The sequence below is a fragment of the Octodon degus genome, unplaced genomic scaffold (genome assembly GCF_000260255.1).
Source record: "Octodon degus isolate 3935 unplaced genomic scaffold, OctDeg1.0 scaffold00022, whole genome shotgun sequence".
In the NCBI taxonomy this organism is placed as follows: Eukaryota; Metazoa; Chordata; class Mammalia; order Rodentia; family Octodontidae; genus Octodon; species Octodon degus.
In genome coordinates, this window is record NW_004524598.1 from 11,371,057 (window position 1) to 11,394,058 (window position 23,002).

Genomic DNA, 23,002 nt, shown 5'->3' on the forward strand with positions numbered 1-23,002 from the left:
TTTTCTTTCCAACCAACTAGCCAGACAAATTTTTACCTACAGTTTGCCTTACGTCCCATTGTTTCATTTGTCCTGATTGCTACTACTTTACGTGGTTTTTCCTTTGAGTCTAGGAACTTCCTCTCCTACTTCTTTGCTTGGCCATTGGTATTTAAGTACCAAAACAGAGAAGTGAATTAGATAACCCAATTTTTTAATTCACTCAGACCCTATATCACACCAAAAACTTAGCTAAGCAATCTGTTTTCCCACGAGTGTCAACATTTCACCATAGTTGGGGCTGGTGAGATGGCTCAGTGGTCTAAAGCACCTACTTAGAACAAGCTTAGCAAAGCACAGGGACTGCAGTTCAATCCCCCAGCACCACATGCCAGCCTGCCCCACCCCCTGGTGGGCTGAGCTGGCCACACACACACACACACACACACATAAATAAAATTAAAAAAAAATTTTTTCACCATAGTAGAAAGGCTCTTTATCACACTGTAAGTGTTTAGTACTTTTTTAAAAATTGTTCAGTTTTTAACTTGAATATATCTAAGAAAGGGCCACCAAGATAGCTCAGTGATCTACAGTGTATGCTTAGGCAAGCTTAGGCAAAGCGCAGGGACTACGATTTCATCCCTAGTATCACATGCCACGTGGGGGTGGGGTGAGCCAGCCATTTAAAAAAAAAAAAAAAGGAGCTATCTAAGAAAATCTACAAACTGCTGTACAGGGTTTCAGGGTAAATCTTGAAGGGATTTGACTGACCTTATCAGATACAAAAGTTACATTTTTTGTTGTATAGGTCTTGCTCTTTCTTGGTCTTAACCATCCAGCAGAAAAGTATAAAAATGAGGTATAAGAAGTAAAGCCATATTAATTGCTGAGCTCTAAAAGGCCCATGTCAACAACTTCTGATATTGCCAATTCTATGGATAACCCACTACTATTGTGGACTACTGAACTATATTGGATTATTTTGCTGAATTCATGCACCTACAATATTTGAATGGCAATGTAATACCTATCTCTGACAAAAACTAAACAAAAAAGAGGGATATTAATGAAGGACCATTTTGTAGCGAAAATATTGTATCTGTATATATAAAATAGGACAGATAGGGCCGGGGAGATGGCTCATTGGAATAAGTGCTTCCCTGGTAAGTGCAAGGGCCTGAGTTCAATCCCCAGTTCCGAAAAAAAAAAAAAAAAAAAAAAAAAAAAAGGACAGCTATACAGCTAACCTTTTTTGAAACTGTCTCACTGCTATTTCTTTCTCAACAAAATTAATTAAAAACAGTATATCTAAGAAAGACTACATCCCATTAATAAAAATATGTACCACACTATCTACTCAATTTCTTTGCAGATTTCAAGATTTAAGAGTAGGATGTGGTGGCACATGCCTATCTCCCAGCACTCAGGAGGCTGCAGTAGGACTACTGTAAGTTTGAGGCTAGCCTGGGCTATACAGTGAGTTCAAGGCCAGCTTGGCCTATATGAGACCATGTCCATATAAACAAACACTTAAGAACTAAATGACTATTACATATGAGTAGCTATGTGATAGTCTTCAACAACTTCTGGAATTCTGAAAAAAAATCACAGAAAGCCATTAACCCAGATCAGCAACCTTGAGGCTTCTGGGCTGATCTACTTCTTCTAAGTAGTTATGCTTTTTAAAAAAAATCTTTCCCCATCCCCACAAGGACTACTCAACAAAACTGTTCATGACAATGTGAACATTCTGCATCTCTGTTATCCAGTACTCTACCTCCTCGTCACATGGAGCTACTGATTACCTACAAAGAGGCTACCATAATGGTTAAGTACAGCTCCTGTTCAAGCTTTTCTACCCTGTGAAACTGCCTATTTCTGAGCAGGGAGTAAGGTCAAAGGGAATTACATTTAGCTAATCTAAATGCATCAGATTAAGAAATGAAGCCCAGACTGCACGTTAAGGTCATGCGGTGCTAACTATCCAAACTTTCTAGCCAGCCTGTCTAGCTTCTACTTTCACAACTCTTCTATTTTGCCATGCTGCTTGTTAAGTTAGATGGGTAACTCTTGTTGCACAGGTCCTGCTTTACCTTGGTCTTAACCATCCAGTAGAAAAGTATGAAGATGAAATATAGGAAATAAAGCCATGCTGTTAAGTTGAGCTGTGGGGAACTCAGGTCAATAATTTCTGACATTGCCAGTTAAACAGAAGACCCAATGCTATTATGGGCTACTGGACTCTTTTAGAATATTTTGCTGAGTTTACACACCTATAATATTCAATAACAGAATTTAGAAAAAATGGGGTATACCTATGAATGTCCATTTTGTATCTGTGTATTCAAAGTGGTTAGGATAGATATATAGTTGCATTCTCTTAATGAATAGAATGATTTGTTCTAATGGTGTTTGTAAATAGGATCACAAGTCCGCATCTTGTACAGCAGCAGTTAACCACTAAGAAGAATATATGCAGTGTGTTATTTGTTGAAACTGTACTTCCGATTTGATTTGAAACTGTCTCATTGCTATCTGTTTATCAATAAAACTTTGAAAAAAAAAAGTTAGATGGGTAAGCAGTAGCACAATCTGAATTTTAAAATTGTATAGTAATACCTTAAGAAACCTATTGTACCTTTCCAGTGTGTTCAGCACTACAATACATAAAACAAAAAATCTAGATGTATTAACAAAGTCAGTAAGAGGAAAAATAGCAAAGAAGAATTTGCTACTGTTCTTTACTTTGGAAAGAAACTATTTTAAGATAGAAAAATAAGATACAAGCAAGATGAACTGTCCAACTACAGATTGCAAAAGGTACTGTTAAAAGGGAATAAAAATGTATTTTGGTTTATCCTTTGAAAAAGATCATACATTAACTTAATATGGTCAAAGTGAACATCATCTATAGAGTCTATGTGACAATGACACCTTTGCAAGAAACCTCCTGTGTACAGGCCAAAGAAAACAAGCTTCATTCTTATAAGTTACTACAAATAAATAAGTAAATAAACCAACAAATTTGAGCTGGTAGTGTACCTCAGAGGTCTGATTTAGCATGAGTAAGGCCTTTGATTCCACCCTCAATGCCAAAAATTAGAAAAAAAAAATCAAGATTCAAATTCTTAATATGTAAGTGGAAATATGTATGCAGGCTGTTCAATTTCCTCTTCAAGTGTGCTATATTATCTATATATAATAATCTATCTACTATTTTTTTTTTCCCAGAACTGGGGATTGAGCTCAGGCCCTTGTGCTTGCCATGGAAGAGCTTACTCCACTGAGCCATATGCCCAGCCCCTATCTACTATTTTTTATTTCAATTACTATGTATAAGTATTTCCAGTGAACTCCTTTTGATTCTTTAAAAAACCTGCTTGTTCTTTCTGATGTCTTTTTCATGCTTTAGTTCCTTACTTTCGTCTTAGCATTAGACAAACAATCCTATTAGTGATCCATGTTTTATAAACTCTGATGGTGAACTGATCTTAAGCAGAACTTTATCTATGAGAATCCTTTATCTCCCTTCAAAGTAATTCTGCATTTACTTTTGCAATATATCCTAGCTTAGTACAGTCCAGGATTCCATCTTCATCTTCTTAAACATTACTTACATCACTAGGATATATTTGGCTTCCAAACCTACATGATGCAGATAAAATGTTATGAATTATTAGACAAAATATTTTTTTCTTTTAACCCAGTCCCAGTTGGACATATACGATATTCTTTATTGGCTATCAGTGTTCAAGAGACAGACCTGTTCAGTCTACTTTTCCAATGAAATTAAGGCACTTCGTAAATCCAGCTTTTTCTATGTAGGAGAGATGAGGCCTAAGATCTAACTCTTCAATTTGAGAAAGCATTGTAAGACTATTTCTGACTTCCATATAGTTATCACCTTTTTGCCCAACTCAGTGACAAGAACCAATAAATCTTAATCCCCAATAGGCTGGGCAACCCATTACTTCAAACTTTATGTTCCAGTTTTTAGGTTTCTCTTCATTTAGAAGTCTAGAGACAATGCTAGTAGTCTTAAACAATCTCAGTTGCTTGAAAAAGATATTTCATAAAATATTTGTGGCTGTTCTGTATTAAATGGGTTGTTACACAATGTCATCTCTGACCTATGGCTAGCAACAGAATCTATTTCTACATTCCTCTTCAATGTTTCTAAGTTTCCAAAGAGCCAAATTATCAAAGTAGTATACTATTTGGGAGTAAAACTGAAAAGAGAAAAAAAATATAGGGATTAACTATATTACTTTCCTACAGGTTAAAAGCAGACACTTTGTTCTCAATTGTACCTTTTAAGTTTCTCTGGATCAAATGTTTTAAAGCATTAATAAAATCAATGTCTAAAAAGCACTCAATGGAAAAAAAAAAATCACTGAAAGAAGTGCCAAAATAATAATAATGAAAGTTAAGGTCTTTTTGTTAAAGATGATTTATGCAATTTAAATTAAGAAAATATATCTTTGAGTCTTACCTCTGAATTAATAACTTTAATCAGGAAGAAAATATGATATACAGTCTTCGTTAACAAAGAAAGCTGCCGGCACCTTTCTAGGTACACTTGTACAGATGGTTCTACCCTCTGCTGTAATTTACTCCAAAAGAGAGTAAGTTCCCTTAAAAAAAAAAAAAGGTTTAAAACATAAGTTGGAGTAGTTATGTCATAATATGGACTATGGCAGTCCAGTCATTACATCTGAAAGTAAAACTAGTTTCAGATTCCAATTCTATATATATAATTCAGTTTAAATACAAAAGAGTCTTCCCAATTTTTCTACAGACAAAATAAAATCAGGATATAAGTTGCAATATTTTTCTTTTTTTTATGTATTTAGTACAGAGTCTACAGGGTCTCACTACACAGATTGGACTCGTAGTGATCCTCCTGTTTTCAGCCTCCTAAGTGCTGGGATTACAGGTGCATGCCCCCAAGCCTAGTCTCACACCATCTCAGGGCATGTTGGGGGGGGACAGGGAGGACTGGCACAAGCATGCTGGGGAATCAAACCTTGGTCCCTGTGTCTAAGTTTCAATATTTTTCAAATCCAGGGTAATATCATCATTTTTAGAAGCTTAATATTTAAATAGGTTATAAAATGGTAATATACCTGTGAACTTTTAATTATGCAATATAAAACCACATAATTTGTGCATTTTTGTGTATGGTATGATGTATCAGTGATAAAATAGTTTTTAAAAAAGGCATTTATATAGGATTAGGGGTATAGCTCTGTGGTGAAGTAGGCATGAGGTCTTGGGAATCATCCCGTTATCGTTGAGGAAAATCAAAAGAGCATGATTTATTTTCTAACAAATTTAAAGTCAACAATTAAGATTATTTTTATCAGATGAATAAAAAAAGAACCAGTGATGAAAGTCAGAGGTTTAACTGAATGGTAGAGCACCTGCATAGCACTGGGCTCAATCCCTACCCCCATAACACAAAAAAATAATACAAGCACAAACCAAACTCAATGATGGCATAGAACCCACAAGGAAGAAACCAATCTGTGCCACGGCAGTTAAACAATAAAAAGCTATTTTTAAAAATATAAACTAAAATATAGTAACAGTATTGCATTTTCATAGAAAATAATCTAACATGATCAGTTTGCCACCCTTATACTTATTCTATTTCTCCTTCCATCCTTTGTAGTTATTTTCCACCAAAAAACCTTACTTCAATGTTTTCATCAAGTATTCTCCTCAATACAGGCAATCTATATTAAATTTTCTGTTTCCACTCCTAGGAACTCAGTTCTTTGCAGTTATCTACTTGAATACAGTGGTACTGTACCTTGATTCACAAACAATTTGTTCTATGATTTTGGAGAAGATGGCCATGTTTGTGTGAGAAGATGGCTGCAGTGGTGCAAACAAATGTAAATGCAGCCTGCAAACAAAAATAAATTTTACCAAATGCTTCTCTTTGCAGATCAAATTGTTTTCAAACACAAGTGTTTGTGTACTTAGGTACCACTGTGATTTGCTCACTTCTTGAAATTTAATGTACATAACGATGAGCTCAAAATCTGTTTCTCACTACGCATGATAGTGTGATTCTGGGGTCTGGGATATGAAGTCAGGAGGACCCTAATTTCAAGCCAAGCATAGGTAATTAGTAATTTAGCAAGACTCCATCTCAGAATGAAAAATTAAAAATGGTTGAGGATGTAGCTCAGCATGAAATTCCTGGGTTCAATCTCTGGTACTACTAAATAGATAAATGAATTTTTCAAAAATATTTTTCCAGTCTTGGCCACTTTCACCTCTGTAAATTATTTATAGGAATTCTCTAGTTTGATTTTTTTCCTGAAACCTGAAACCTAGTGTATAGTCACACATCCTATGATGATGTCTCCATCAACTATAGGCCACATGTAGGTCAGTGGTTCTGTAAGATTATATAGCCTTGTGATGTCATAGGATACACTATGATTCTCACATAATGAAGAAATCACTTCTAACCATGCATTTTTCAGATGTACTGTCATTAAGCAAATGTGACTATATGGTATGTAAAAAGAGTGCTCGCCACTCTTTTTTCCAGTTTCCCACCTATTAAATACATCACTGCTGACCTATTAGACTATGCTTCTCAGCATCCTCTGTGGTATCTCCCATACTTCTTTCACTTCATGTCACATCCATAAGGAAGCTTTTGGCACTTCCTCTCCAGAACTGTATTTGCCAATTGTACAGCTGATTCTTTCTCATCTCTGTGCTGCCATTTCCTTCCTCATATTTGCCCCACTATTCATCAATGAATTCTCAACTCAAAAGCTGCTATTATATACTTCTTTACTGCATTTTTCACTGAGTTAACATAGGCTGCTTTTGCTTATGACACAGAATTCATACAAATTTGTGAGCCAATATAACATACTGATTTAGTGATTATCACTGACTTTCACATTGTCTCAGCTTCAGTCCATACTCAGCTGGCCCCAAGGCAGAGTGGCACATTGCAGGGCAGTAGTTCATGGCGGCAACAAAGGGCAGGAGCAAAAAAACTGGCAGCAGCTCAGGCAGCTAGCTAGCCTCTCTCCCTTCCTCACACTGTAATGCAAATTACCTGCCCCAGGGAAGGTGCAGCACCCACACCCACAATAACCAATCACGAACTCCAGCTGCAGCCCCATGACTGCATGAGGCTTTGGGGGACACCTAGACACAAACCCTAACACATGCTACACTCTGCATTATACATCCTATTATTACTTTCAGAATCTAACTGCCTTTTATCTCAATCCGTAATAATGCATGTATAATTTTCCCTTCACAACAAAGCTCAATTTTCAGAAAACTTGATAACTACTAACAGTAACTTTTCCTTACACAGTCATTTGTCTGTCATATAACATTTGTGTGCCATGTATCATTTGGTACATATTCTTAAATGTGAGTATGTTATATACTAAAGTTTCTTTTGTATTTGCATAATATCAACACAACGCTAAAGACTAAGAATGTTTTTGGCTGACCGTGTAAATTGTTGATCTAGGCTAATATTGATCTAAGGCAGCAGGTTTTTTTTTTTTTTTTTTTTATCACTGGGGCTTGAACACAGCCCACTTACCAGGTACCCTTCTCTCTCTCTCTCTTAAGATAGCAGCTCTTTCCCGGCTTTAATTTTTTTTTTTTTTTTTTTATAGGGTCTTACTATGCAGTTCAGACTCGTAGTAGTGATCCTCCTGTCTGAACCTATCTAGCACCATGCCTGGGATTCAGGGATGGATAATAGCTCGCTCAGGGGTGGGGCTGGCACAGCATATGGTACCAGAGATTGAACTCAGAACTTGCTCTTGCCAGGCAGGAGTTTATGTCACCAAGCTATCTCCCCAAGCTGGCAGAACTTTTTGAAATTAACCAAACCTACATTTATATTACTTTTAACTTCCCTAAAGATTATATGTATATAAGAAGTTCTGCCCACTTGGGAAATGTGCCAGATACAAGGAAGCATGCACTGAAGGTGAAGCCCGAAGCAGTTAGGGAGATGGAATGATTTTTCACAGGAAGGAAATGAACTACAGGACCATACAAGTGACAGCAGGTAGTCAAGTAGCTAAAAATATGCAGAAGAAAAACACAGACATTAAATCATAGGTGGATTACATAGCTGAAAAAGTTTTTGTGGTGGCCTAAGACAAGATGAGCATTTTTTTCATCTTCCAACATTAAAAAATTGCTGACTAGGTGGCAATTACTGGCATGCTTGCTAAGAAATTGTGTGGTCATCAATTCAAAGTTTTAAACATTATTTAGTTTTTTTTTTTTTTTTTTTGTGGAACCAGGGCAAAGTTTTAAAAATTAAATGTGAACTATTTGACAATCAGTTTGTATAGCATGTAATATCTGAAAATCTGCTTTGTCTTGCTAGACCTAAATATATATGTAAGAATATTAAGGTATATGAATATCAAACACCTATTTTATATTTTTATTTAACATGTTTTGCTTTAAAAAATAAAAATCAACTCACCAAGCACAGTACATATCTCCTTGTTGGAGCTGACGTGATAAAAATGCAGTACATAAAACGAGAGCATTTTTTTCATCACCTTCAGATTCTAAGTTACAGATCATTTCTAGTGCATCTTTGCAATCAACTTCTGAAATCTGGAGAAAACAGAAATATTCTACAATGTGGCTTTATATTAGAATATGCCTATAGCATGTACTTTAAATTTTTTATTATATCTCTGTAAATAATTTTCATTACTATAATGTCCGACTCAAACTATTGCATCATAATTGGTCACTACTGGAACAACAACTGGGATGTAGTCAAAAATATCTTCACAGCAGTAAATATTAACAGTAATTCTGAGAATATTAAACAGGAAAACCAACTATTTTCAAGAAATTATGTGTTCAGTACATGTTAATTAAATATACATTATCTATTAAGTCAGATAATGAAAAAAGAATCAAAACAATGACTACTTTAACTGACCTATCCACTGATTTAAAGTGGAGTAGAATCAGGAATCAGCAGAAAAACACAGAAAGTTATTCTGAGTTCAGACTAAAAAAACTACATGTCTATTCACTGGAGAGATGAAACATAAAACTTTAAATTGCTATGTTACTAGTAAAATAAGCTGACTTCAATTTTCTATAAATCTTTACTGTTTTGTTTTTCCTAGAAATCTATATTCATTTCTAAACAGTCATACACATGTACATATAACTTAGATGAAGGCAACTTGGTTCATTTGATGATACCCTCACATCTTACAGAATTAATGCTACCTCACTATGATGTGTTAAGACAAAGAGAATTAGCCTACAACCTTTGCAACATTTGATATAAGACAAAGGATGAGACAGAAGGCATACAATCACACATCACCTGTGTTCCACAGACGGAAGGCTTAATTCCAGTATGGTACAATTAACAGATGGAAAAAAGAACTGAACACCGAGCCCAGACAGTAGCACCTCTATACCTCCTAGTTGATCTCTCTCCCCTCATTAAATACTAGGTAAACAGAAAGTGTATGTGTAAAATGCCATGTGTTTAGATTGAAGAAATGTCTAAATGGGTAATGGGGATAACTGTACGTCAATCTTGATAAGAAAGATAAAAGCTGTGTGAGAACAGATTCACAGGTTCCATATTTTTATTTTTAACACGAAAGTGGGCCAGAAAACACTAAGTCAAGAAAATACCAAACTGTGTGTGATTAGTATCACTGATTTCTTAAATAAAGTGTTAATGGCAGCTGATAAATCTTTTTTTTTTGTTTTTTATTTATTTTTTATTTATGTGTATGTGTGGCCAGCTCAGCCCACCAGGGGGCGGGGCTGGCTGGGATGTGGTGCTGGGGAATTGAACCATGGTCCCTGTGCTTTGCTAAGCTTGTTCTAAGTAGGTGCTTTAGACCACTGAGCCATCTCACCAGCCCCATATTTTATTTATTTATTTTTGATAAATCTTAATAAAATCTCTTTCCACTACTGTCTGCCACTTTGTAACACAACTTTTTCTAGCAGTGACTATTTAAATAAAAATGGGCGGAGCCAGGCATGGTGACACACCTGTGATCCTAGCATTCTGGGATGATGAGGCAGGAAGATCACAAGTTGGAAGACAGCCTGGGCAACTTAGTAACTCAGTGAAAAGGCCCTTGATTCAATCTCCAGTACCATAAAGTAGCAGAGTATGTTTATATAAAATTTGTAATATGTTAGACACAGTGTCACATATTTTATGCATATTATTTCACCAGTGCTTTTCCACTAGGTATTACTAACATTATATATATATATATAATGAACACTGCATTCATAACAGTGATGTTTATGTGCCCAACCTACAATGGTTACATGGTTGAGCCACAAATCAAATCCTGCCTGATATACAAAGATCCTTACTTTTTCTTGCGTGTACAGCTGGCTCAGCCTGTCCTGGGGGCGGGGCTGGTGTGGCATGTGCTGCCAGGGATCGAATGCTTTGCCTATGCTTGCCTAAGCAGGCATTTTAGACCACTGAGCTATCTCACTGGCCCAAGATCTATACTCTTGACATTTCATCACATTATCTTGTATTAGAAACTATATTAAATTTATATAATTACCTTGAACCACACACACATATATAGTCAATCCATGATGTTTTATAACTTCATAAAATGTTAACAGTAATAATATCTACTGTTTATTACTACCAGGTTCTTAAAAAATAGCATTGTCAATCCACACAAGAGCTTGCCAGGTAGCTACTAGTACAGGTTGAATGATCCTTTTATCCAAACTACTTGAGACCTCAAATCTAAACACTACATCTTATATGAATAGCTCAAGGTAATTTAATACAATATTTTTATGTATTTGTGTTTTCACTATGACATGTATAAAGCCAGGTATGCAACTTTTTGCGTTATGCTGCAATTCAAAAAGTTAGAGATTTTATGACATGTTTTATTTGGAATTTTTTGATTGGGGTGCTCATGTTACACTTTTAGAAAAAGGCTCAGAGAGGTTAAACTACTTGAAAGTTATACGGTAGTAGTGTAGACTTCAACATAGGATTACTAAGTCTGCACTATTTCCAGAATTCCATGTGCAGAAGCATACCATGTTTCTATACTGCTAAATATGAATGTATGCTTATTTACTAGAAAGTGAGATTTGCTTTGAACATAATTTTTGCTGCTGTTCTAAAACCTGAGCTATTCTTTTAGCATGCCCATATAATACCGAAAGTATAATCTACAAGGAAAGACATTTCCTCATTCCTTATGCCTAATACTTAAAAAAAAACTACAATGCCTGATCATTCATATGTATCTGTATTTATCCACACCTATATACACATGCCAATTAAAATTATATTACATTTAAATATAACACAAATGCTTTTCTAGATATACTAACAAGATAATTTTCTGATTGCATTGAGAGTTTTCGTTTCCTAGTTTGCCAGGAGATGGCTCTCTAGGAAAAATATGATAAAGTTAATGGTGGAAACAATAAATCCTTATTTAATGGTTTTAAATATGGTTAAATCTAATGACTGCATTAAAAATCACGAAAAGTGAAACATAGCAATCAGTAAAAAGAATTATTTTAAAAATCTAAGGCCAATATAATTCAGAATTAATTAGTGTATCACCTACAAAGGAACTATTTATTCCCTATAGTTTGAAAAGTGGACAAAATTTAAATACCAGAAAATGTACAACTTCTTAAAACCAGTTAGAATGACCTATTTGTTAAAGTAATACTGTGTTAAATCCCTTGCAAAGCAGAAAACACAAAGATGGAAATAATTCTTAGATTTTAATATTGTTCTTTAAATCAGGAATTCAAAGTCATAAAACAATATATTACATGCTTACAAAGTGTACTTCTAAGTGAATTAGTTCTAGTCACTGAAATGTATTGGTTCTATTCACACTTCAAGAATACTTTCAAGGCTGAGATTCAATTATTAAAATAAAATTGTTTTCATATAAAAAAGTACTTAAGTGGTAAATTTATCATTGCTAAGAAAATGTAAAAATGAAGTAATGAGCTATTATTTATCATACAAGGACTAACAAATATTTAAAGAAGTAATAATTTCTAGTAGGAAAGAAATTTTACATATATTTTTTGAGAGCATGTAGTTGAGCTCTATCCACTAAAAACACATAGGTTCTTTGATCCAGGAATTCCACTTCCAAAAATTTACTCTCCCTGTATGCTACCAGCAAGTACAGAAGAACACATTAAACAAGACAACAATTTAAAGTGGTTCTCAGTCTGGTTAAAAATAATTACAAATATATACTGTGGAATTATACAGCCATGGAAAAAAGATGTCAGTAAGACAAAAGTGGCTAGCAGTCAGGTTATGTCTTTGTGATTTTTAATATATAAAAATATTTCCTGGTATGGTGGCACATGCCTGTAAACCTAGCACTCAGGAAGCCAAGGCATGAGGATCATTTCAAGTTCAAGGCCTGGGCTACAAAGTGAGTTTAAGGTCAGCCTGAACTGCGTAGCAAGACCCTGTCTCAGAAAGACAAAAATGTGTGTGTGTGTGTGTGTGTGTGTGTGTGCGTGTGTAGCACAAAAAAATGTAAGAAAGTGTATATGTCAAATTTCAGACTTAATTACTGTATCACAACAGGAGGTATTAAATGAGAAAATGATAAGAGATGAGAATTTTATGTTTATTTTAAAGGTAAAACAAAAATACTGGACCTAAAGTAAACACTGCCAACCTACACCAAGAATCCAAGCCGATGTTCATTCCTTCCACAGATGCCAGTGATACCCCACTCCCCCAGAGTCACCCCTCCAAGATCTAAGCACAGCTGCTGTTTCCTTGCCTACTGGCTCACTGGGACAAGGATCTCTCAGAAGGACCATTGACCCAGGCCATGGTTAACTCTTAAAAGTCTATTCACATTATCCTCTAAGGAACAGATTAAAACCCAAATGCGTAACAAGAATCAGGAAAAGAGGGAAGGAGGGAGGGATGGAGGGAGGGACAGAGACAGAAAAAAAAGAAAACAGACAGATAGGTAGAGAGAGACTGAGACGTGTCAAGCATAGCCCTACTGAAGCGGGTAATAACTTGGGCACTATGGGGCAGATATAACAGGTGGGCCTTAGTAATAAATGAGCTAGGCAAAAAGAAAAGTATTCTGAGATCAGATAAAACTGAAGTCATGGTCAATCTAATGTCAAACATTTTTAAAAATGCAAGCCATGTACAATCAATTAGTTCATACATAGTTCTGAAAGCTGCTTAGAATCAAGTTGCCGCCATCCAGGACCACATCAAAACCGTAAGACTGACAATGGTCCTTTAACTGTTTACAAGACAGGGACTCAAAAACATAATTAATCTCTCCATTAAGAAAAATTACTAACAAAGAAATATACTTACCTCTTCAATTAACTTTTCATTGGGTGATGATGTACAAAGACAGACAAGGTAAGTTTGCTTAAAACTACCTTTTGTACCAATCTCTGGATGATCAGAACACAGCTTTGCTAGAGCAGTTGCTTGACTTAACTGATTTGTTTTGATTAGATGTTTAATTCTCATATCCAACAAGATGGGACCCTCAAAATCTAAAAATTCATTCACTTTAAAAAACAAGACATAATAGATTATTAACATTAGGTAATAATTCATTTGCAATACAAATACTTATAAGGATTTTTTAAAATACAGGACCTAAAACTTTTTTCCCCATTTTCCACTATTGCTATCATAAAATATTAACCTATAAGCAAGAAGTATACTGCTAACTTTTAAAAGGTATATTGATTTTTTGCCCCTTAAGAGTATCATAAATAACCTACTTAAGGATAAAAATAATTCTGCATTAAATTCTAACAGTTATTAAAAATGATACTAAATTCTTCTTCCTACACCAGTTATTTTTACATACTATGGGTCAGTGTCCTAAAATTTGTAATGCTAGAGCATTACACAATTGTATGGGCAATAATGAAGTATATACGGATATTTTAGATAAGGAAATTCAACTAATGTCTTGTTCAACATAAATGACTATTTTCTTTTTTTGCGGTACCAGGGATCAAACTCAGGACCTTGTACTTGACAGGCAAGCACTTATTCCACTGGGTTATCTCCCAGGCCCAATGAATTCTTAATTATATAAAGGATATTGTTTTCTTAAGTAGATGTTTTAGAATGAATTAAAATACCTATAGAAATGTAAATATGAGAAAAAGTTTTCCAAAAGAAATTCCTTGAAACTGTGGGGTCTGCGTTACTATTTTTAAAATATCACTTAATACATCGCAATATATGCATAAGGCATTTAAGTGCAATGAATTTCTAGTCTGTTCAAATTTGTGAATTTCCAAGGGCCTTTCTGGTCATCTACAAATAAAAATTAAGTTTTACTGCTTGTATTTATGAAAACAGGATTCAAATTTTAATGATTTCTAATTTTAAGCTTTCCCCCAAGTTTTCTTTCTTTTTTTTAATAAGCAGAATATATTCATTGAGGGAAAGAAAGCTGTCTGAGAGGAAAGGAGGGAGGGCCCGAGCAGCTGGTCCCCCAGGAACCCAAGTTTTCTTTATTAAGATATAAGTTATGTTTAAACATTTATTTGTTGATAATTATCCTCAAACCTCTCAAAAACTTTTAGAATAAAGTTCTGTTTTGGGGGTTTTTTTGGTGCTGGGAATCAAACTCACGACTCACAGTTACCAGGCAGGTACTGTGCCACTGAATTACATCCCCAGCCCCAGTAATAAAATATAAAATACCCTATAAAATATTACTTTTGAACAGACTAGCAGACATATACAATAGCTTATAGGTTAGAAAAGGAAAAATAAGAGATACTCTTTCTTTAAATATTCTAAACTAGTTTCTAGCACTTTTATTTTTACATCTAACTACATTCACATTAGTATGAAAAGTCTTTTTTATCAAGTACTATGATTATAGCTTTTCAGTATTAAAACCATGAATCTGCAAGTAATATAACATAGGATCCAAAATTTTACTCTATTCTTGAAGTCTAGGCCCCTGTACCTACTGCTCTTTAGATTAAACCTAAAAAAAATTATAAAGACCGAACACACATAAATGTGTATATTTCCAATACCCCTGTCTAAAGTAAGATAAATGGCACTGCTTTAAAAAAAAAAAAATCTCACACTCCTATTACAGGACGATGTGATGGTGAATCTGGATCTCTCCTTGACTGGACTAAGAGGTCCTTAGAGGTGACTGGTTTGTGAAGATGCTAAATTCATCAATGGATTAACCAATGACAATGAGTTAGTTCACAGAAGAACGTACTAAGAGGAAGTAGGGGCTGGCTGGAGGAAACAGGTCCTTGGAGGTGGCCGTCCCTGACTGGGCCTTCCTGGGGTGTTATCTTTAACACCTGCAGTGTAGCTCTCCTTTATAATGCTGTCCACTATGACTGTTGTGCCCTGGAGTCAGCTGATCATAGAAACCTGTGAAATAGGCAAAGCTTTCTTTCTCTAGGCTGACTTTCTCAGGTATTTGGTTTTAGTTACAAAAATCTGAGCAACACAGAAAATTGTACTGCAAATATGGTTTCATAATTCAATTTACTACCAAAGCAAAATGTGGGGAGATTTTAAATCAAAGCTTTAAGAAAAACCTAAAATAAGATCATTTGACTATACATAAGTAGCTGACATCAGAAAAAAAAAATTAGGTTGCCAATTCTCTCAAAAGGAAATAATTCTTACAAAAGGTATTATTCAATACTATCATAACTCATAACCAACAGAATCTGAAGGATTATGGCAAACAAATTTTAAAGGCAGAAAAATAATGGCACATCTAAGATATCATGAATAGTCCTAAAATTCTCAAATGTAGCATAAAAGTAAGAATGATAAACTACAAATGTCTGAGCTAAATCACTGTGTTGAAAGAATATATATCAATAGCAAAAGATTCAAAACCATAGGTACTTGTTTTTTAATGATAGGAAGTCACTACCACTTAGGGCACAATACATCTCAAATATGGATTAGAGAGAAAAGACTTTATAGATGATTTTTTTCTAACTCCATCATTTGGGAGATGAGTAAATGGACTCACAAAAAGCAAGTTACTCCCTAAAGTCATAAACCCAGCTAATGACAGAACCAAGACTAGAATAATGGGTGTGACTTCTAGCTTTATATAATATGGGGCCAGAAAAATCTGTTTGACTACTGTCACTACTTCTAAGTAGAATGATACTTTATAGTAGTGAAGAGTTATGGTGTATCATTAGCCTTTAAAGGATAATTGCATATTCTGAAGCTCATGTGTCAGAAAGAAAACTAAAATACACTTCATTCAGTTCCACTGAAAACTCACTCCTCCCCCTTTCTTCCCTGCTTTTTTCATTTCTCTTACACTGATTTTCTTTTTCTCATTCTGCTACGTCTTACTCTCTACTATCTGGGTCATTTTTCCTCATAGAAGAACTACTTGTTTTATTACTTGTCAGACTTAAGAAGTTTTAAACTATCTCAGTAGTTAGAGGCATCAAATTTTCTACTCAAGCCTATCAACAACGGTAGATGATATAAAGTAGCAATGAAGTACATATTATCAGCCAAATTCTCATCCTGGCCTAAAATCGCTTAAGAGGTTTCTTTTTCCCCTCTGGAACCATCTGGCAATTAAGCAAGACAAAGCAGATTAAAAAAAAAAAGAAAGGAAGAAAGAAAGAGGGGCCGGGGAGATAGCTCAGTAGAATAAGCGCTTGCCTGGCAAGCACAAGGGCCTGAGTTCAATCCCCGGTTCTGCAAAAAAAAAAAAAAAAAAAGAAAGAAAGAAAAAGTCAACTCTTTCAGCAGATGACACGCTCTTATGTTTAGAAACACCTAAGTTTTCCACTAAAAAACCTACTAGAATTGCAAGATATAGACATCAACACGCTAAAGTTAGTTTCTTGGTTAAAAATAATTACTTTTAAGTATATTACCATTTGTAAGTTGAAATTTTGTGAAAAGCAAATCATTGAACAGGGCCTGGGAAATTGCTCAGCAGTCTAAGTGCCTGCCTGTCAAGTGCAAGGACCCAAATTCAATCCCTAGTACCACATGCTCTGCGGGCCCCATACTGAGCCGGTCCACTGAAACTGTAATCACAGCTCTGGGGAGGCTGAGAGAGGAGGATCACTATGAATCCGAGCAGTGTAGTGAGATCCTGTACCAAATAAATAAATAAATAAATAAATCTTTAAACAATTGTTTTTTCTTTTTGTGGTACTGAGGATGGAACTCAAGCCCGCACTTACTCTACTGAGCTATCTCCCTGGCCTCTCTCCCAATTTATTTTTTTAAATCACTGAACAAATTCTGAGGGTATACTACTAATAACATATTTGAAAAGACAATTAAGAAAATAATCCCATTTGTAATAGTATCCGAAACAATAAAATACTTCTTTAAAGCCTACCAAGGAGCTCCAAAACTTCTTCAATACTGAGGGCTATTTAAAAAAATACTGAAAGTGTAGATGACACCAACAGTTGGAAAGACTCCTGTGTTCACGAACCGGAAGAATTAATTTAAGAGAGCCATATTATCAAAAAAAAAAAAAAAATGTGTAGATTCAACACAACGCCTATTGAAATCTCAATGGTAGTTTTCACAGAAATAGAAAAACTTTATCTTAAAATTGAATAGAATCACAAGGAATCCTGCATAGCCAAAATAATTTAACACAACAACAAACCTGAAGTCACCATACTTCCCAATTACAAAACATCTTAAAAAGCTAGAATACTCAAATCAATGTGATACTAGCATAAAAAGAGAACAGAACATAGTCCAGAAAGAAAACTTAGCATATTTTTTTTTTTTTTTTTTTTTTTTTTGCAGAACTGGGGATTGAACTCAGGCCCTTGTGCTTGCCAAGCAAGCACTTATTCTACTGGGCCATTTCCCTGGCCCTGATTTTTCAAAAAGGGTGCTAATACCTAGAGTCCAACAATGGAGTTTCCTTTCTGTAATAATTTGTATGGGGCTGGTGCGATAGCCCAGCAGAACAAAGTGCCTGCTCAAGCAAGCTTAGGCAAGTGCAGGGACTACAATTTGATCCCTGGCACCACATGCTGTACCAGCCCCTCAGCCCACCCTAGGGTGGGCTTAGGCAGCCAGAGTCTGGGTGTAGTGGTGCATTCCTGTAATCCCACTGCTGAGAAGGCTGAAAGCAGGAGGAGCTGTGCAGTGAGATCCTGCAACAACCAAATACATTAAAATAATAATGATAATTTGTAGATATACCATTTGTGTATAATTTCATGTGTTCATATTTCTTATTTTTCTTTGTGTAAACTGAATAAAATTTCAAAGTATAAAACACTGCTTATATTGCTTATAAAATAAACAAAAAGGGTGGTAAGATGACTAAAGGGAAAAAGAGTATCAATAAATACTGCTGGAAAAACTTGATATCCATAGGCAAATGAATAAAGCTGGATCCTTTTCTCACACCACCCAGCATACCCATAAATTAACTCAAAATGAATTAAAGATCTAAACTCAAGCCACACAGTTATATGTAGAAGATGGGCAAGGCAATGATCCTGAGAATCTCCAGAAGATTTTTGAATCTAGCAGTTAACTGGAAAGATTCTCACCCTGACTAACTACATATACTGATACCTGAGAACTAAGCAACTGCACTGAAGATGGCAATCTGTAATAGTGGTTTCATGCTTGGAGTGCCGGTCATTCTGGTCTTCGAAACTATTAAACTAGAATAAGTCATAGAGAAAAAAATCTTTATGATACTGGAGTTATGGTTTCTCAGCAATGACACTAAAGGTAAAGACAACAAAAGCAAAAGCAAATGCTACTATACCAAACCTGCACTTTTGTCCTTTTGCTACAATCAAGAAATTAAAAAGGCAACCTATTGAATGAAAGTATCTCCAAATCATTACCTGATAGGGAGTTAATATTCAGAATAGAGAACTGCTATAACTCTAAAAGAAAAAAAATCCAAGGATATGGACAGTTATTTCTCAAAAGATGATACATAAAGGTCTGGCCTGATAGCTCAGTGGATTAAAAGTGCCTGCTCAGGCAGATGCAGGGACTGGGGTTTGATCCCTGCTGTGCTGTGCCTGTCCCACCTGCAAGGCATGCTGAGATGCTGAATGAGATTGGGTGTGACGGCATGCATCTGAAATCCCAGCGCTTGGGAGGCTGAAAACAGGAGGATCACTACGAGTCCTATCTGTATAGTGATACCCTGTAGACCCTGCACTAAATATTTATATAAATACATACAAAAAGATGGTACATAAATGATAAGCATATAAAACAGAAATGAAGCATCATTTCATACTCATTAAATAGTATCGATGAAGACGTGGAGAAACTGGAACTTTTGTACATTCTTAAAGATTCCAAAATGGTACAATCTCTACAGAAAACAGTATGTCAGTTCCTCAAAAATTAAAAATATAACTACCATATGATCCATCTACCACATCTGAGTATCCAAAAGAATTAAAGACATGTTCTCAAAGAGGCATTTATACTTTCATGATTACAGCAGTGTTATTCATGACAGTCAAGAGGGTGAAAGCAGTATCTGGACAAGCTTTCAGCTTTAGAAATTTCCTTGACAACTATGAGACTGGGAGCTAGTCTCAAGATTCAAGAAAGAACTGGTAAGTTGAAAAAAAATGTGATTCATGTAACTAAGTTATCTCAATAAAGAAGTACAAATGAGAGGCTGGCCAGTAGCTCAGCACACTAAAGTGCCTGCTTAGGCAGACACAGGGACTGGGATTCAATCCCCGGCATGCCTTGCCTGCCCTGCCTCCAGAGCAGACTGAGTCATTTGAGACTGGGTGTGGTGGTGTGTGCCTGTAATCCCAGTGTTTGGGAGATGAGGCTGAAAACAGGATGATCACTACAGGTCCAATCTGTGTAGTGAGACCCTGTAGAACCTATACTAAATACATTATAAAAAAAAAAAAAAAAAAAAAACAACCATACCAGTGAAAGTGATGAGAATGCTAACTTCATATTTTAAAATGACATATACAGACTCAGGACCAAGGATATATCATTAGTGCTAGAAACCTGAAACTAACACATACAAAATGTTAACTACAGCTGAAACTCAAAACCCCTAGCCTAACAAAACCACTGAGAACATGAAACCTGGGAGAGGCAGTAACTTCTTGAGGAAGGCCTACTGTTGAAGTTTTAATGTGTTACTTATGATGGCAGAGGGAAGAATTCTTTTCTTATGATGGTTTTGATAAGTTTTAGATTTAAAAGAATAGGACAAAGAACAGGTGCTTAAAATAGGAGAGAATTAAAATAGGAAAGTACCTGCAGACAGAAAATGTAGCTTTCAAAATGAGGCTGATGGTACATTTGCAAAACTGTAGAAAGAAGAATAGATATAATGCTGGATAAGAGTCTAAAAATTATATTTTAAAAATACCTTGCAATTGTTTGGAAAAAATAAGCATGACTAATAGGAGACAACATACAGGTTTTCTTTTTTTAAAGATGATTTATTTGGGAAAAAACAGATGAAAAGAAAGAAGACAACTACTGTAAGCTGGTAGGAGGCTTCAGAGCTGAAAGCCTCTAAGACACAGTTCTTAAACAAAAATTAGGTCACACTTTTCACAGAAATTATCTCAAAACAGAGCACACTAAAATGTAAAACTATAAAACATTAAAAATGAAAAAACCTTTTAAGTTACTGAATTTGGTGGAACTTTTAGATAAAACAGTAAAAACATGACTCATAAAAGTAAAAATTGAAAAGCTGGACTTTAAAGTGTGGAACTTCTGCTCTGCAAGTCATTGTTAGGAAAATGGAAAAGCCAGAGTGACAGAAGAGATATCCCAAACACCTACCTGAAGTACTTATACTCAAAACATATAAACTGGGAAAACCCAGCAATAAAACAACTCACCTAAAATATACCAAAGATATATGACCAGATGCTTCACCAAAGATATACAGACTGCAAGTATATACACATATAAAAGATTCAAGTATCATTTGTCATTAAAGAAATACAAATTCAAAATATCTGATATCATAGTATGCCTAATAGAGTGGCTAAAAGACTAAGACAATACCAATTGTTGGTGACAATCTGGAGGTACAAGAATTAGCATTCATTGCTAATGGGAATATAAAATAATGTAGACACTTCAGAATACAGTTTGGCATTTTCTTACAAAGTTAAACATAGACTTACCAGATGACAGAGGAATCATACTCTTAGGTGTTTACCCAACTGATGTGAAAACTTACAGTAACACAAAAACCTGTATGCAAATGTTTACAGAAATGGTAGCAAACAGGATGTCTTAATAGGTAAACAGATAAACCAAGGTATAGCAAATAATGAAGCACTCTCCAACAACAAAAAAATAAACTATTAAGTAACATAAAAAAGTGGACACATGTTAAATGTATGCTACTATATAAGAGAAGCCAAAATAAAAAAGCTGTAATTATGTGACATTCTGGAAAAGAAAAAACTACAGAGGTAGCATATACATTAGTTGTCAGGTGTTTGGAGAAGGCTAAGTGAAACACAGATGATATATTTAGGGCAGTGAAACTCTCTCTCTCCATATATATATATATATATATATATATAATTTTTTTAAACTATTCTTTGTAATAGTGTAATGGTGGACAATGAAGGGCAAACAAATGACACTGTATTTGTCAAAACCAAGAACACTGGGTCAGGCAAACAGCTCAGCGGCACACTGCCTACCTGGCAAGTGTAGGTACTAAGTTCGATTCCCAGCACAGAACAGAATTTTAAGGTATGGAATTAAAAAAAAAAAAAGCCTTATTGAAAGGGATAGGGAAATAACTCAGCAACCTAATTAGCTTTGGAAATGATTAAAGTTTGAAAGAATAAAGGCAAAAACTTGACTTACTCACTGTATTCTAATGGTAAAGTTAGCTACCACAAGGTTCATGCTGCCTGAAGTCACTATAAGTGTATATTAAAAGTGAATTGATGGCTAATGGTGAGAGATGCCACCTCAAGAGTATACATCTGATTTCAATTACACAGTCTGTTGAAGCTATGGGCTACAGACAACCAAGGGGAGAAAACTAGAATGACTATTAGAGTTGGGGACAGTAGGAATTCACATTTAGTTTAACACAGATATGGACAGTTACTATAAAATATTTACAAATCTATATATATTCACAAAGTAGTCTACCTAACACATAGTTCTTTGCTCTGTCTACTGAGAGGACAGAGCAGCAGTAACAACAAGCACATCCAGTGAGCATATCTTAGTTTCTAATACTATTTTCTAATAAAAGAAAGCAGGGCTTCTTGGAAAAATCTCTAGTTTTGAAGTTAGAATATGCAATTTGACCCTAGAGCATCCTGTAATAGCAAAAAGCTAGGAAGTAGCTCAAACAAAAACCACAAAACCCATGATGACAGGGTTAAGTTAATGAGATACAGGAGTCATCTGAAGGAGCTCCCATTGGCCAAAGATGGGATAATCTGAGCACAAATCAAGTAGTGCTGAATTAGAACCACACCAGCAAATAAATAACCAAACTCCATATCAATATAAATGACTAGGTGATAAAAAACAGACAAATCTGTGTAGAATTCTAAATAACTGACGCAGCCACTGGTCCCTCTGGGAGGTAGAACAGAGCCCTTACCCATTTTGCTTAAGTAATTTTCTTCAAAAAGCACAGCATGGAAGAGGTAGGGGAGTAACTTTACACTGGAAAACCTGATGCACAGCATCTTGGCTAGATGGTAGTGGGTCACATCAACAGGGTAACTCATGCTAATAATATGGGCACTTGATATGATGGTACTCTGTGGTCTTCTTCCCAAATACCCATAATCCCAGTCTCGTCATAACAACATCATCAGAGAAATCCCAATTAAGGGACATTCTAAAAATACCTGCCCAGTACTCCTCAAAACTGTCAAGGTCATCAAAAACAAGGAAAGTCTGAAAAACTGTCACGGCAAGAGGAGC

At 35.3% G+C, this 23,002-nt stretch overlaps 1 protein-coding gene across 4 annotated transcripts in view; it reads right to left on the minus strand.

Annotated features, from left to right (window-relative positions):
• Znf292 (zinc finger protein 292) overlaps positions 1-23,002 on the minus strand; it is an 82,377-nt gene that overhangs the window by 11,497 nt on the left and 47,878 nt on the right. For 2 of the 4 annotated variants that reach the window (XM_023711944.1, XM_023711945.1), the window contains exons 5-8: positions 13,391-13,593; positions 8,486-8,622; positions 5,798-5,893; positions 4,475-4,616 (exon numbers count right to left, since the gene is read on the minus strand). In XM_023711944.1, coding sequence (XP_023567712.1) covers positions 4,475-4,616; positions 5,798-5,893; positions 8,486-8,622; positions 13,391-13,593 — 578 coding nt within the window. Of the gene's footprint in view, positions 1-4,474; positions 4,617-5,797; positions 5,894-8,485; positions 8,623-13,390; positions 13,594-23,002 lie in introns of those variants that run through there. The other 2 variants (XM_004628231.2, XM_023711946.1) reach the window with 2 other exon arrangements.